At 44.5% G+C, this 16043-nt stretch overlaps 1 protein-coding gene across 6 annotated transcripts in view; it reads right to left on the bottom strand.

Annotated features, from left to right (window-relative positions):
* TMEM241 (transmembrane protein 241) overlaps positions 1 to 16043 on the bottom strand; it is a 106662-nt gene that overhangs the window by 46051 nt on the left and 44568 nt on the right. For all 6 annotated transcript variants that reach the window (XR_005016209.1, XR_005016208.1, XM_036823368.1 and 3 more), the window contains exons 7-11: positions 13823 to 13874; positions 11797 to 11845; positions 10622 to 10667; positions 9469 to 9504; positions 6183 to 6217 (exon numbers count right to left, since the gene is read on the bottom strand). Coding sequence is in view for 4 of the 6 variants with exons in the window: in XM_036823368.1 (XP_036679263.1) it covers positions 6183 to 6217; positions 9469 to 9504; positions 10622 to 10667; positions 11797 to 11845; positions 13823 to 13874 (218 nt within the window). In the remaining 2 variants the exon portion in view is untranslated. The remainder of the gene's footprint in view (positions 1 to 6182; positions 6218 to 9468; positions 9505 to 10621; positions 10668 to 11796; positions 11846 to 13822; positions 13875 to 16043) is intronic.

Raw genomic sequence — 16043 nt, forward strand, 5'->3', positions numbered from 1 at the left:
AGAGAAGGGGCCAACCACCCGTGCATACTCATTTTAGTTTAAGGTCCAAAGGGTACATTTATTTCTAGTGAAGTAAGTTCATTCTTTTAGTTCCACTTGGTGCAAGAGGAAATAATCACACATATTGGCTGCTTCCCTCTCTGGAATTTGAACTTGGTCACAAACAAGAAGTCAGGAGATTAAAAAAGCAGAAAGCCTTCCAAAAATGTCCAGAGAAAAGGAATTAAGCATTTCCACAGCAGATAGCCTAATCCTTCCAAATCTGGAATTTCTGAGATTCTGGAGGCGCCAGACCTTCCAGACCCCTGGGCCTCGGTCTGTCTCTCAGTTCTGGATGGGCTGGAGCAAGAAAGGTTGATTTTCCTGAGTACTCACAGCACGTCAGGGGCAGTGGAACATCCTTCATCACTACACTTACTAATCAAGAGTTTCAGAACAAAAGACACAACGCATCGCTACACTTCCTCGTACCTAAATGATCTCAAATGATTCAACCATCGACTGGGAAGGAAAGGTCTGAATTCCACTTCTCTGGACGGTTGCTTTTTTCTACCATAACTATTGTTATTTTGTTTGATTTGGTTTGTACATATGTATGTGTATTTAACTAAGAGGAGAGGTCCCCTAGGATCTGGTTTTCGTGCAGCCCAACAAAAGGCTAAGAGTTTTTGTTCTCTTTCTGCTACGGCTCCACTGAACACCTCTGTCATTTCCTAGGAACCTATACTGGTGGAGGGACTTTGTAACTGACATCAGGCCCAGACATCCAGTGCATGAGGAGCTCCACTGCTCCTGTAGCCCCTTTTCCCACAGAAGTGACAGCTGAGGACACCCTGAGCACCCAGGTCCTAGCAGGTGGCCCCAGCCCCCTGTAAGGTGGGTGAAGGCACGTTCGTGGAGGATTTGCTCTGTCTCTTTGGCAGCTGTTGGTTCTTGGCTCTTTCCCAACCGCCCTCTCAGCGTGAGAGAAACTGCAGCGCAGTCAGTGTGACCAGGAGGGCTGGGCAGAGAAGAATAAATTAAACGCAGGACCTCAAGATTCAGGGGAGGTGAACTGGACTCCCAGTGCGGCCCAGGCTACGGAGGGGTCTGAAGGGCAGTGCAGTGGGCAGAGGTAGACTGGGAGGAAGGAAGATAAAGAAAAAAATCACCATCATAGGGAATTGACCAGTTACATAATAACCCTCACTCAAATCCTAAAAATTGATCCTGTAAATCACTGAGAGCAAGAGAGAGAATAGCTCGCTCTTCTCTTTGAGCCATTTCTGAAACCTCCACACATTTCTCATGTAGTTGACTCAATGACTGTCTCTCCTTCCAGAGCCATTGAGTCCTTGCGAGCAAGGATTCTATTATACTCAGCCCTTGTATCCACTGTGTTAGGACCATCTCTGACAAATAACAAGCACTCCTGAGCCAAGAGTATCTGGAAGACTTCAACCCCTCTTGCTTTCCCTGGAGAGAATGTTCCAAACACTTTCCACTTGGCTCTGCTGGTCCTCAATCTCAAATTGGCCCCCGGTGCTTCCCCCTGATGCCTGCAGCCGGCCTCATCTTTTACTTCAACAGAGAGGGTGCACACCAACCTCTAAACAGCAAAGGTTAATGATTGTGCTACAAAAATAGTCCCGAAAATGTTGCAGTACGTGGCTAGCTAGCCCCAACCACATGAGAACTAGACCCAGGAGCTAAAAACTGTGTAAAGATGCTCAAAAGACAACACTTCTGCACCACCTAGCGCAGAACGCACACTTTAAGCACAGAGTAAGCGGTTCAAGCGCTGTAAACATGCTTTGTGGCATCAACATGCAGCTTACGCACAGAAGTCTGAGTTAAGCCTTCATCCCTGTGCTCCACAGTTAAAATTCTGCTGACTCTCTGAGTGAGGGAGTGAGTCCCATCTCTCTGAAGATAATGGAGCATGAAATCGCCACGGTGAGAAGTGTGGCACAATTTTACCACATCAAGAACAATGGATACTTGACCATCAAGAAAATTTCCTCTCACCACATTTTAGTGAATCAGTGGAAAAGTGGAAGGTCAGTTCCAGGATGTAGTCAGTACTGCTTGCTTTATCTCAATACGAGCAGCAGACACATCACATAACAAGGTCATTTCTGGTCAGATCCCCGAAAGTCTTCCTGCCCTTCTGGTTCCTTGAAATTTTCTCTCTTGAAAATGCCACAGCAGAGGGACCCCATACAAAGATGAAATGCAAACTTTCAAACAGAGGAAGAATTTGTTTTCTCTACTATTACTTAAGGCAGTCCTGGGGGTGCAAGTTTCTAAGATTCTTGGAGCTTCTGCATGAACTGTGACTTTGAAAGATTAGAAGGAGAACTAGATCCCACCCACCAAGAAGCAAACCCAGGGGCTTCCCTGGTGGCGCAGTGGTTGAGAATCTGCCTGCCGATGCAGGGGACACGGGTTCGAGCCCTGGTCTGGGAAGATCCCACATGCCGCGGAGCAGCTAGGCCCGTGAGCCACAACTACTGAGCCTGTGCATCTGGAGCCTGTGATCCGCAACAAGAGAGGCCGCGATAGTGAGAGGCCCGCGCACCGCGATGAAGAGTGGCCCCCGCTTGCCGCAACTGGAGAACGCCCTCGCACAGAAACGAAGACCCAACACAGCCAAAAATAAATAAATAAATAATTAATTAATTAAAAAAAAAAAAAAGGAAGCAAACCCAGTGCCTGAAATAGGAAAAGTGTCAGGGTCTGCACCTAGGACATGGAGAACTATCTACCTGGTCCCTACCTACCACTACATCCCAATGCACCCCAAAGGTGGTGACCCAAAGCCACACCACCTGCATTGCAAGAAAGCCTATCTTTCTAGTCACTCGGGAGTGAGTGAGAAGGGCGGCTCAGTCAAAAGCACTACTGAGAGACCATCACCCACCTAGTAGAATAGCTAACGTAAGACAGACAACACCAAATGTTGGTGAAGACATGGAGAAACCGGAATTCTAACGCATTGTTGGGTGGGAGGGTAAAATGGTACAAATGCTTTAGAAAACTGGCACTTTCTTTAAAAGTTAAACATATATCTACTGTAAGACCCAGAAATTCTACTCCTAGATATTTATCCAAGAGACATTAAAACATAAGTCCACAAAAAGCACTGTATGAGAATCTTGATGGCAGCTTTATTCATAACAGCCCAAAACTGGAAACATCCCAGGTGAGCATCAACAGGTGAATGGATAAACAAAAGGTTCATACACTGGCACACTAGTCAGCAATAAAAGAGAATAGACTAGTGAGACACCCAACAATCTGGATGAATCTCTAAATGCTATGCTGAATGAAAGAGCTAGACACAAAAGAATACTTCCTGTGTGTTTCCATTTATATGAGGCTCTAGAATAGACAGAACTTATGTATGGTAACAGAAATCAGATCAATAGGGGCTTTTGGTGGTCGGTGAGAGGGAGTGACTAAGAAGGGACGTGAGGAAACTTTCTGGAGTGACAGAAGTTTTCTATATCTTGATAGAGGTGTGAGTTACATGGGCATATACATTTGTCAAAATTGATCAAGCTGTGCATTTAAGATATGTGCATTTCCTATGTGTAAATCATATCTCAATTTTAAAATGTTTTGAAAGTACTACTAAATAATGAAGATACAAGTAAAAAAAGAAGAGGTAAGAAGAAACCAAAAAGAATAAAGCCTTGTTTTAAAACATCAGAAATTAACAGAGCCTTTAAAAAAAAAAAAAAAAAAGGCTGCACCCATGGGTCCTGACTCTTACTGTGTCTTAATTGGTGCAGGTGTGGGAGAATCAGGAAGCTGCTCTCCCTGACCCACACCCAGGCCTCGAAGTGGACATTCCAGATGGAAAGTATAATAAGCAAGTGGGAAAGAACGAAGTGCTGTTCTATCTTAAAAATGGGCTGGACCACCCACGGGTCCAATGAGAAAGCTAACAAATTGGCAGGAATTGAAGCTGCCCAATCAGAGCAGTCCTTGAATACTTCCGGAGGAAAGAGATTTTCCTCAGCTGTTTTATTTGCTTAAATTTTGTAATCAACCTTATGCTCCTATGAGAAGACATCACCAGGACCCATCAAAGGGTTTAGGGCAACTGACCTGGCTTTATAAAGCTGGGAAAAACTGATCCCCAGGGGGTCTTCTAGATTCTCAGCTTCCATAATCTCACACACCAAATTCCTACCTTCATATCCATCTGCCTTAATTACCTACTCGAGCAAACCTGTGTGCTTTTTGAAACAATGGGCCACTGCTTAGAGCTGCACAAGGTTGTGCATGACACAACTTCAGTATAAACAACTGCACTGTTTATAAAGACCACAATTGTCTTTGTTACTTAATTCACGTAAAAGTAGGTGTGGTTCCACAGTGTTTCCCTGGGATGTTCATGGATTTGATACCCAACTTGGTGTTGGTATAGATGAACATCTCCGGCTTCTTCTGGAAGGCTGCCGCCAGTTCGTAGGTAGCCTCACACCTACCTTCCCTGGGGCCTTTGCCTGAGCCCTGCTACGATGGCTACTGAGGCCCACAGGACTCCTGACCCCTACGGCCGTGGGGCACCCCCTCGCAGGGAAGCTTCAGCTAAACTCCAGTCTCCCTCTGCTGCCCACCTCCTCAGCATCATCTTGGTCACATCACTTAACTCCTCTGGGTTTCAATTTCCTCATTTGTAAAATGTGGTGGCACCTTGGATAATCACTAAGGTTCCTTCCAGCTCTGATAAGCGTGAGTGTAACAAATGAACTAGCATAACCTCTTAGGGAAAGGCAGAGCGACTTCTTTAAGTGAATATCATTCACCCAAATCCACTAGAAATCACTCAGGGAGAAAATGAACATGCAAACCAAGAAGCACCAGCAAGCATAACTCTCCAAAGGTCTTTGATTAAAAACCTGTTTGAAAGGCAGAAGACACTTAGTAGGCTCTGAAATACCTGTTGGGTGGCAACCCTCTGGCTGCACGAAGGAATGCTGAGAGGCGGGATTTGGAGGTGGACACTCAGCGGTACAGGTAGGTGTTTAGGGTCAACACCAGGGTTTCATATGACTTGTAATTTTACAAAGGGTAGGTTTCCAGGCTATGGGAGTGCGCAGAAAACAGTGGATGTGCTTCAGTATGGGCAAGTGTAGAAGCACTCATGGAGAAAAAATAATTCAAATTATGCTAATGAGACAGCGGTTCGGTTATGTCATATCCAATCTAGAAACATGACCCGAGTCACCATCAGCAGTTCCCTGAGGATATTAGTTCAAACAGTCTGAAGCAGCTAAAAACACAAACAGAAAGGGGTTGCTGTTTGGGGCACAGCAGGAAGCTAGAAGGGGCTTCAGAAATAATCCAGTCCACCTTTCTTAATTTCCGGATAAGAGACTGAGACCCTGAGGGCTTGGGTAATGCCTCATGCATAGCAAAGGTCAATAAACATTAGTTTAAGGAGTGTGACCAATAAAATGTGTATTTTCAGCCGTGCTGCACACAGATATTTTTGCTTTATCTTTGCATCAACTTCAAAAACTTTCAAAGTAAAAAAACACAATGAAACAGAGTATTACGGAAAATTCCTGAATTTGGAAAACAACTCTAGGGTAATTGAGGCAGCAACAGGGTAAAGGTAAGCTTTTTGTTTATTTTTAAATTTAATTTTATTTATTTATTTTTTATACAGCAGGTTCTTATTAGTTATCTATTTTATACATATCAGTGTATATATGGGTGAAGGTAAGTTTTAAAATGACTTCTTTAATCTGGAATTATGAAAACTGGATGACAATATATGATAAAAATATATAAAAGGATGTCACTGAGAAATAGGGGCAATTTGAACTTCTCCACCAAATCTTTAGCCCTAGGATTGAAGAGCAATTCTGGATGCTTGAAGGGAGAATTTTAGAAAAGGACAAAGCAAGCACTAGTTTATTTGGCAGATAATAAACCTGCCTATACATCTGAGATTGCACCAGATGAAAACATCAACAATAAAAGATGGAAAAAGGTTAAATTCATGGGCAATAAATCCATAACGGGATACTAAGAACAGTTTCAAGTATGTGGGCCATTCCTAACCCTTAAGTTTGACACCCTGGAAGGCAGCTACATTCTCTTACAAAATTTCCCTCAGAGATATAACCGGGGTCGAATGGGCAATGTAAGATAAACAAACAAACAAACAAAAGGATGTTTACCTGTGGGGTGAGATGCAAATGCCAGGAGCACCACACTGAAAAAGAAACAGCAGACTCGTGAAGAAAGCTTCCCCGGCACTGAGAAAACAACATCCATTTTCACCCATTCTACTTGGAAATAGTGAGATTTGCCTAAAAGCAAATTATCTGCACTGAATGGTCTCCTTCTGCCTAGATCCAACTTGTCAGGGGGAGAGTGAGAATCTCCTGAAATGCCTCAGGTTTTGGCAGGAGGGCTGGGTCTCCCCTGTGATGGCCTCTGGGGGTCCGTGCCCCTCTTGGAGGGTCAGTCCTGCCACTAATGATTATCATATTCACCTAATCTACAGAGAGTATTTGTCAGCTAAACAAAGCAGAGTCTAAATTACAAATAGGCTGCAGCCTAAACGTCAGCTGTTGAATGTGAGCTAAATCTATTTGTGAGCTAAATCACAAAATTAACTACACAGAAGAATAGGTAAACTTCCAGGAAGCTAGCCCACAGAATGACCCATGCCATCCACCCTGTGTCTGAAAACTACCTGGACCAATTTGCAGTTGATGCTGTTTGGGATGATGCAGGCCACACCTGTGCTTGGCTCTCTCCCATCTTCATCTCTGGAAGCCTGTCCCATCTCCCGGCGCCTGTCTACAAGTGCCTCTGCGCGGTCCTAAGCCCACCTTCCATACCCTCTTCTGTCAAAACTCATGCCACGCAGGCAGCTGATTTAGTTGGAGGTTAGGAATGAAACTTTTAATTCAAATATAAGAAGGAATGTTTTCTTAAAGCGTTGGATGGCCTGCTCTGGTTCTTAACCCTGGATACACATCCAAATAGTGAAACATCCTGGCTAGAATCTCTGAGGGTATGGTCCGGGCATCCATTGTTTTTATCTGTTATGGCTCCCGGCAGCTATAAAGTACCAGGATCAGGAAGCACTGCCACAAATCTCCAGTTGGTGACATGATAGCCAGGGAAACCAATGTTAGCTCAACAGCCCTGCCCTGCCCTTGGGTTATCTCCCAGCATCATTTCTGTTTTTCTGATGGTTTTCAGAGGAGCAGTATCACAGAAAGAGGCAGGAGGAGAGGAGGGTTGTGACAACGGCCACAAGAAGAGTCACATTCCGGTCATTCGGAAGTTGTAGGTTTGTGAGACAAGGGTTTACAGGCAGCTAGCTGTAAAAAAAAAAAATACACACGCTACAAACAAGACTGGAGATTTCCTGTCCTTCTCTTGGGCTGTCTGCTTGCTGTCTCTTCTTTCTCCGGAAAACACATACCCTGTACATACTCCATTATTCTACCTCACTGGATCCCCTTTCGGCTTCAACTTCAGCAGCAGAAGTTATTGCTCCTATGGCAGGATGTGAGGGGCCCCTTTCCATCCCAAAACATCTCCCAGGGCCTGACATGGTATCCCAAATGCCATCATCGGAGTCACCCCAAAGGGTGACTCTAAAAGAAAACACTAGGGAGTTAAAAATAAGAGATAATTAAATAAAAGAGTTGGCTCTCTAGTCCATGTCTGAATTTTGTAAATATAGAGTTACACCCTCCTAGTTCCTACACTGTGATGTCCTGTGGAGCAAGCACCATATTTTATTCATCTTTGGAGCTCAAGTATTTAGCAGGGCCAGATACATAGCAGGTTCTCCCTATGTTTTCAAACCAGCAGGCAGAGCTCCGGGCTGGCACCTACAGGCACAGCTTGCCCTACAGAGCTGAGTGAATGCAGATCTCTGGATGCTGATACCCAGGGCCTGTGGGAAATCGAATCTCAGCCCTGGTTCATCTTCATCACTTGTACTGAAAGAAGACGTGGAAACAGCAGCGTGGCTTTGGCGGGGTGTGCAGCGGGTTGAGGCAGGAAGTCTTAAGCACCTGTCTCCCAGGCAGTGACACCCTCACACGGGGGAGGGCAGGGAGGGGGCAGGGCAGGAGAACTAGCTGGGGGTCACAGTGGCTGTTTTTTTCCACCCCCAAAACCCTCTGCTGCTCGCCTTGGCTATAAGCTCTGTGGGGAAAAAGAGCTGTCTAAAGTACTCCGATGTCATGGAAACATTTCAAACACCAAGAGTCTTCTGCATTTTCAGAAACACCTCTTGAAAAGGCAGCTGGTGGGTCTGGGCAGAGTGGAACTAATGACTGTTCCACTGAGTACAAAAGAGGCCCCAGCTATGTTTGGGTTGAATCCTGTCTTCAAAAAGGCATTTTCATAAATACTAAGATATTTAGGAACTTTACCTGTAGGTAGAGAACACAGCTCTTGAACGTTTTAAGCTAACTTCCTGCAGAAATCCTTGTGGCCAAAGGCTGAGAGGCACCTCTCCGACCTTGGTCCTCTGGACTGAATGTTGTTGCATTAGGCAAACTTGAGTTCTGGAGAGCAAAACCTCACTTTCTCAATTGGGTCCCTCAGTGCACCATGTGGGGCTCTCAGAATGCAAGAATACTCCCCAGCTATTCTATTTAGCAGCCAACCCCTATTCTTTACTTGGCTTGGGGCAACGGTACAAATGGAAATCCATATACTACACTTAAATATTATAAATCAAGCCTCAAACTTCATCCTACCCTAACAAATACACCTTCAAAGCCACCTGAAAGTTCAGATTAAAATTTAGAATTCCTGGAGTCCGTGGAGCTTCTTGTCAGAAGGTGGCGGTGTGGAGAGATCCTGCCTCTGGCTCCCGGCTCCCAGTGCACCCTCTTCTCTCCCGACACCAGGCTCCATCCTGCACCCAAGGACCTAAACATGTGTGTGTGGACACCTCAGTCTGCAAGCCCACCCTCCATCCACATCCCTCATACTAACAGCCTTTCTTTGGACATCCATTGGGTCTTGGAATGAGTTAAGACAGACCCAGGGAGGCCTTGGAATCCACTTGGGTAGGAAATTCCAAGTCCCAGTCTAGAAGGAAGGGTGTGGGCTCTTAGCCTTACAGACTCCATATGCCCTGGGGAGAGGCATGGCTCTCTGAAGTGTGGGGCTGGATGGAAGCCCTTCTTGCCTGGCCTAACGGCAGGACTACTATTTAGTTTCCGCAATTCTGATCATCTCACCAATTATTTAGCTTGCCTTCCTGGCAGGCAGGCACACTGGCTCAGATCTCCCTTATCCAAATATTACTGGATATAACTGACTCACTTTGTTGTACAGCAGAAACTAACACAATGCTGTAAATCAACTATACTCCAATAAAAAAAATTAATTAATAGAAAATATATACATTATTGGAAAACAAAAATCCATTAGCTCTAGAAGAATATGAGTTATTCTTTGAAAATTTAAAATATATTTTACCTGAATAGATAGTTTAAGTACTGCTGGTCAATGTCACTAAGAAATGAGAAAAATAAATAAATAAATAAAAGGTGAGATAATATGTGTTTAACATACACAAAGTAGTCATTTTCTTCCATTAATAAATTAGATCTATGTACAAGTTCCTACATTTATAAATCATTAATAAACACTAAGAAAAGTACTTTATATTCAAAACCATTTCCTGGCTCGTTTTTTAAAAACATTTCCAATTTAGTACTATCACATGCATTTTCACTTGTGGCCGATTATGTGTACATTTGCCATTTTAAAAGGAGTGTCAGCTCTCTCAGGTCACTGGACTGGCTTCTAGGGCTACCATACTTGACAAATAAAAATACAGGACACCCAAATAAATCTGAATTTCACATAAAGAATAATGTTTTAGTATAAGTATGATCCAAATATTGCATGAAACATACTTAAACTAAAAAAATTATTCGCTGCTTATCTGAAATTCAAATTTACCTGGGTATCCTGTATTTTATCTAACAACTCTACTGGCTTCTTGCTGAAAAAACACTTTATTCAAAGAAAAAATGGTGCTCTAGGGACCCATCACATACCCTCAGCATGTATAACCTTCTCCCAGGAGTCAGTCCCTTCAGACCTTTCTTTGTGGCCCTCAGGCGGCCCCGAAACCCAGGGGCCAGCTGGCCAGTGGAGGGCTCTGACCTGGTGGCTCCAGCCCAACCGAGGCCTGAATTCTCATCTTTTTCATTTACATTCAGCAACTCTGTTCCACTGACTGCCCTCAACAAAGGCCTCATTTTACCCCAGAACAGAGCTGGTGACGGGGGAGACTTCTGGGTCTAAAGTTAGGAAGGGGTTGGAGAAACAAGAAAAAAGACTGTGCCTCTGAGCTGCAGGAAGTGAACTGGAGCCCAAGGCAGCCGGTCACGCAATTTTTGTCAAAATGTCATCTAAACAGCCGCCCTGAAGGAAGAGGAGAGAGACTTCCAGGCTCTTCGCACATCGCTGGCGGTGGTTCAGGTACTGATGGACCCGGCCTGCTGCCCTCCCGCCATCCTGGACTCATGGAGTCTCTGGCTGAAGGAAGAAGCTCACGACCCCGTGGGTCTCACCCCTTTCCTTTAACCAAATGACGACTCACCAAACTTTAAAAGTTTACCTTAACGCGTTGGGTTTCTGGGATTTCTGTAGTATCTTATAAGCCCCTGGAAAGGAAGCAACACAAGTCACTGGCACGTGGCATTCTGTGGAGGGAGCGGCTGGTGCTTCCTGGGAAGCATGAAATCTGCAGGGAGAAGGGCCCCTCTTCCCTGCAAGGGTCACCCGCAGCCAATAGGGGGCGACCAAGAGCACTTCGGAGAATTTCAAGGATGCACATTCGGTAATCCCCCAGATGATGCAGTTCATAGAGAGAGTGCTGGGCTGGAAAGGCTCGTGGTCCCCAGAAGGACACAATTAACAGGAAGCCTGGATTTCCTTTGATGGTGCACATGAGAAACACCGCTGGACTTCTGACCCATGTGTCACAAAGTCAGGGCACTGTTTGATCCCCCTAAGACTACAGATAGGAAACATTGGTTTGAAATAAAGTAGATGATCCTTTTATTTCACCCACTTAATTTTTTTTTTTTTTTTTTTGGTATACTGCTGAAAGAGAGTGTTTTTGACACAAACCTCTGCATCTGGATCTCTTCTCACCATTTTTAGAGAAGACCAACCAGCACTGCACAAGTGGATTTGAGCAAGCGAAGCCTGGGCCCTGGCGAGTTAATTAATGTTTGTCACGAGAAAGGTGAGACTCTATGGAAACTGCAAACATTTCAGGAAAACTCCAAAACAGGAAAATCAAACCAGAAAAATGCCCATTTAATTTTAACCTTGACACCTTGGATTTAATCTTCCTATTGTCCAGGATCACTAAAAAGTGGATATATGATAAGGAATAATAAGTCTCAATTGTTTCAGTAAGACTTCTTTAAAAACTTACTGATGGGGCTTCCCTGGTGGCACAGTGGTTGAGAATCTGCCTGTCGATGCAGGGGACACGGGTTCGAGCCCTGGTCTGGGATGATCCCACATGTCGCGGAGCAACTAAGCCCGTGTGCCACAACTACTGAGCCTGCGCTCTAGAGCCCGTGCACCGCAACTACTGAAGCCCACACGCCTAGAGCCCGTGCTCCGCAATAAGAGAAGCCACTGCAGTGAGAAGCCCACGCACCGCAACAAAGAGTAGCCCCTGCTCACCAGAACTAGAGGAAAGCCCACACAGCAACAAAGACCCAACACAGCCAAAAATGAATAAATAAATAAATAAATTTATTAAAAAACCCTTACCTACGCAGAATAAGTGAATTACAGCCCAGAAATAACCATCTGGATCAAACTGTAACACAAGATTAAAAAAAAAAAAAATGGCTGTAAGTACAGACAAACGGGATCAGAAACACTAAACATCAGTGCACAGTGCCAGGCATGGTGCCAGGCAGGACTCTGGGGCCTTGGGCCAGTCCCTCCTTATTTCTCACCCAGTTGCCTACAACATTTCCTAACAGGGCTCCCTGCCTCCAGCATCTCTTTCCCCATCCCCCCCACTCCCCAGCACTGCATCTCTAAAAAGTAGACCTGATGGTGCCGCCTATTGCTTAAAATCAATCCAGTCATCCCCCAGTGACTTCAGGATGAAATCCAAACTCAGGACACCCAAGAATCCCTGTGACAAGCTCCTGTCAACCCAACCAGTCCCATCCACTGCCCATCCCCCTCCAGAGAAAGAGAACTTGCACGTCCCTGGCCAACTCAGCTGAGGGGCACTCCCACCTCTTCTGCCCTTCCTTATTTTTTCCATTTATCTCACCCGACACACTCTGTTTAACTTGTGACCTGTCTCTTGTCTCCACCCTGCACTAGATGATTAATTCCAAGAGGGCAGGAATTTGCCCAGGGACGCACACATAGTAGGTGCTCAATAAAGTTGAATCACAGGCCACTCAGGACACCTCTAGGGCTCTGTCCATACCTGCCTTCTTCTCCTGGCTTGCTCCTCCTCACCCTTCAAGATTTAGGTACAGTAAGCAGAGCCTGGCTCCAGCATCAGAAAGATCTGGGTTAATTCTCTTACCCCCTTCCCTTCCCCACATCCAAAAGACTATTGCCCATCTGCTATAAACTAGCATGGTAATTAAAAACATGTCTTTTGGAGGCAGACAAGTCTAGGTTTGAAGACTGGTTGTGCCACCATCTACACACTGACTATACCAAGCAGCTGAAAAAATTATTTTAATCTAAGTCTGTTTCTTCTTCTGTAAAATACGAATCCTAACTATTCAAGGTTTGTTGTGAGAATTAAATGAAACAGAGTATACAAAGGTCTTAGCACAGTGCCTGGCACACAAGTGTTCAATATATGATAGCTTTCATGTTACTAATACTTGATATATTAACTGGAACAAAATAAAGGATCAGTGACTTAAAAAAGAAAAAAAAGAAAGAAAGAAAGAAAAAAGAAAGATCTGGGTTAAATTCTAAAATCCCCACTTATTTGTTAGCTGGTGACCTTTTGGGCCTCGCTATTCTTCAGCTATGAAATGGAGATAATAATAGCTGCTACCCTTGTGGAATTGCTGTGAGATTAAATAAAATAAGGCACTAAAGCATTGGCACAGAGCCTGGCACACAGCAAGCTCCCTATTCCTGCTCTGAGCCTCGAAGGATCCCACACCTCCCCGGACAGAGCCCTGGCCTCCCTGTGTTATAATTATCTGTTCATCGTCTGCCCCCTCCCCTTTGTTCTGACTAGACTCCGACTTCTGCCTGGATGACAGCAATTCCTCCTTGTGCCCCCAGAGCCTGGCTCGGTGCCTAACACTTGATGGAAACTGAATAAATGCTGGGGAAGAAAAGAAAGAAAAAAAAGAGCCCGAAATGAGATGACTCCTGGAGGTGGGGGTGGGTTCTCAATGCCTAATAAAGAAAAACTCAGTCTGACAAAGTGAAAATCACTGTGCAGATGAGACCCTTGGGATGAGAGGAAAAGAAAATCAACTTCGCCTCAGTGTGTGGGGCTGGAGTCATTTGGACATGCAGGTCCTCCCAGCAGGTACAGAGGGTGGCCCACCCCCATCGCGGCACCCAGAGGCCCAAGGTCTGTGGGCTCCCCTGCTGCAGCCTTGGGAGAAGGCAGAGACCTGAGGAGAGTTGTTGGCCTGGCCAAAAGGTGCCCTAGGGCCCCAAAAGTTTGCTTTTACATGCCTTTGTATAGACCAGGGCTATCCTGCTTCTCAAAGGAAGGATTCGGAAATTCTGCTCATCCACGCAGGCTTCAGAGATACCTGGAAGGCAAAGTGAGTCTGCCTGAACTCACCTGGGAGTCGTTGAAGGGCAGGCACCCTGCGGCAGCCAGGAGGAAGAGGGCACTGTGGAGAGGAGGTAAACACACAGCTTCACTTGTCAACATCAAGGGTGAGTCCCGGAGAGTGTGGAGGTTGAAATACACAGACTGGAGCTCGGATGAGGCAAAGATCTCATGAGACCACACCCAATTCCCCCGTTCATCCTCTGAGAACCTCACTACCCATGTAGTTTTCAATTATGTGCTCTGCTGACACCAGTTTCTTCTCTGGGGCTCGGCTAGCCATCTTCCCAGAGACAGGCATTTGCAGGACATGTGCAAAACCACAGCTGGCTCACTTGAGAAAAACAGTATATAAAAAAGAAGGCTTCTTTAAACTACCGATCCCCAAAAATACACTAGTGGAAAATTGGGCAAGCAGACTACAGTTATTCCGCTTACCAATAAGAAAACACCACAGAAAGCACATTGCAAACTTATCGCCTTATCCAAATGATCAAACTTAACATCTCCAATAGTAGGACAGAGCTACATCATGTGCCTCCTGATATGATGTACTGAGAAGGGCACAACGTCACTCATGTGGTATTCCTGCCAAATATGCATAACCTGGACTGAATCACAAGGAAACACTGAGACAAACCCAAATTCAGGGACAGTCCACAAAACAATGGGCTTACACTATTCAAACTATGAAGGCAATGAAAGGCAATAAAATGTCGAGAAACTGTTCCAGATTAAAGGATACGAAAGAGACATGACATCTTTGGGGGAAGAGATTACTATAAAAGACAATATCGGGATAATTGGCCAAATTTGAACATCGACTCAATATTACATAACAGTATTGTAGCCGATGTTAATTTTCTAAACTTAATCATTGTACTGTGGTTATACAAGAGATTCTTATTTTTAGGAGATACGCTTTGCAGTATTTACGGGTAGAGTCATAACCCCTGCAACTTATTCCCAAATGGTTCAGAAAAAAATAAGAGTAAGAATAATTATGTATATATTCTTACATATTTTATGTGATATATATGTACATATGCATATATGGAGAGAGAAAGAAAGCAAATACAAAAAATGTTATCAGTGGGTGAATCTAGGTAAAAGGTATATGGGAGTTCATTGTAATTTTCTTGCAGTTTTTCTATCCGTTTAAACTTTTTCCCAAATAAGGGAATTCCCTGGCGGTCCAGTAGTTAGGACTTGGCGCTTTCACTGCCAAGGGCAGGGGTTCAGTCCCTGGTTGGGGAACGAAGATCCTGCAAGCCACGAAGCATGGCCAAAAAAAATAATAATAAAATAAAACAAACAAAAAAAAGTTTCATTAGAAAAAAAATCTCTTATACATACCAAAATATTTATGGCTAAAATGCTACAATGCCTGGGATTTGCTGAAATGAGGCGCTGGGTAGAGGCTTAAGTTGAAAACTGTTGAATCTGGGGGATGAGTCTACAGAGCTTCATTATACTATTCGGTCTACTTTTATATCTGTTTAGAAATTTCCATAACAAAAGGTTTTTTTAATAATTCTTGCACAAAAAAGTAACATTGCCAATCACAGATATTTTCACATTTTCTCATTCATTAGAAAGTCGATTTGGAGATCCTTTTTGGCTTAGAAATCAGTGGTTTTTAGATGGTATATGGGTTTCATATACCAAAATATCTTGGCCTATAGCTTTTCCTAATCATTCTCTCCTCCTAAAGAAAGGCACCAGAAAACACAAAACCCAAAGGACCACATGCTCTTTCCCCCTCTTTCCATTTTATGATGCAACAACAATATTCAGGGTTGGGTCCCTTCTGACCACTGCATTACGTGGCGAACAGCAAAGGATCAAAGACATAAACGGGGGCAGTGAATACAGCATTTTCACTGTTAGGGGACTTTATCATATGACATCTCACACCAGTATATGTTCTATATACGTATCAAATTCTTTGTTACTTACATATATATACGTAATACACAACAACCTGATACTCATCACCTAAGTACACTGGCAATAGTGATGCTAATCAATTCTGTCCACAAACCCCCCACACACACAGTCCTCACTGTTGTCATCACACAGTGTACCCCTTAAAAGACTAGCACGGCTGCTGGGCCTGAGGCAGGAGGATGGGCACAGAGGAACCCTCAGAGCTGGGGCCTCAGGGTCTCAGGAAGGGCAGGACAACGCGGGACCGGTTCTAACCACTCCAATCCACCCGCTCCTATAG

This window comes from Balaenoptera musculus, chromosome 14 (assembly GCF_009873245.2).
Source record: "Balaenoptera musculus isolate JJ_BM4_2016_0621 chromosome 14, mBalMus1.pri.v3, whole genome shotgun sequence".
In the NCBI taxonomy this organism is placed as follows: Eukaryota; Metazoa; Chordata; class Mammalia; order Artiodactyla; family Balaenopteridae; genus Balaenoptera; species Balaenoptera musculus.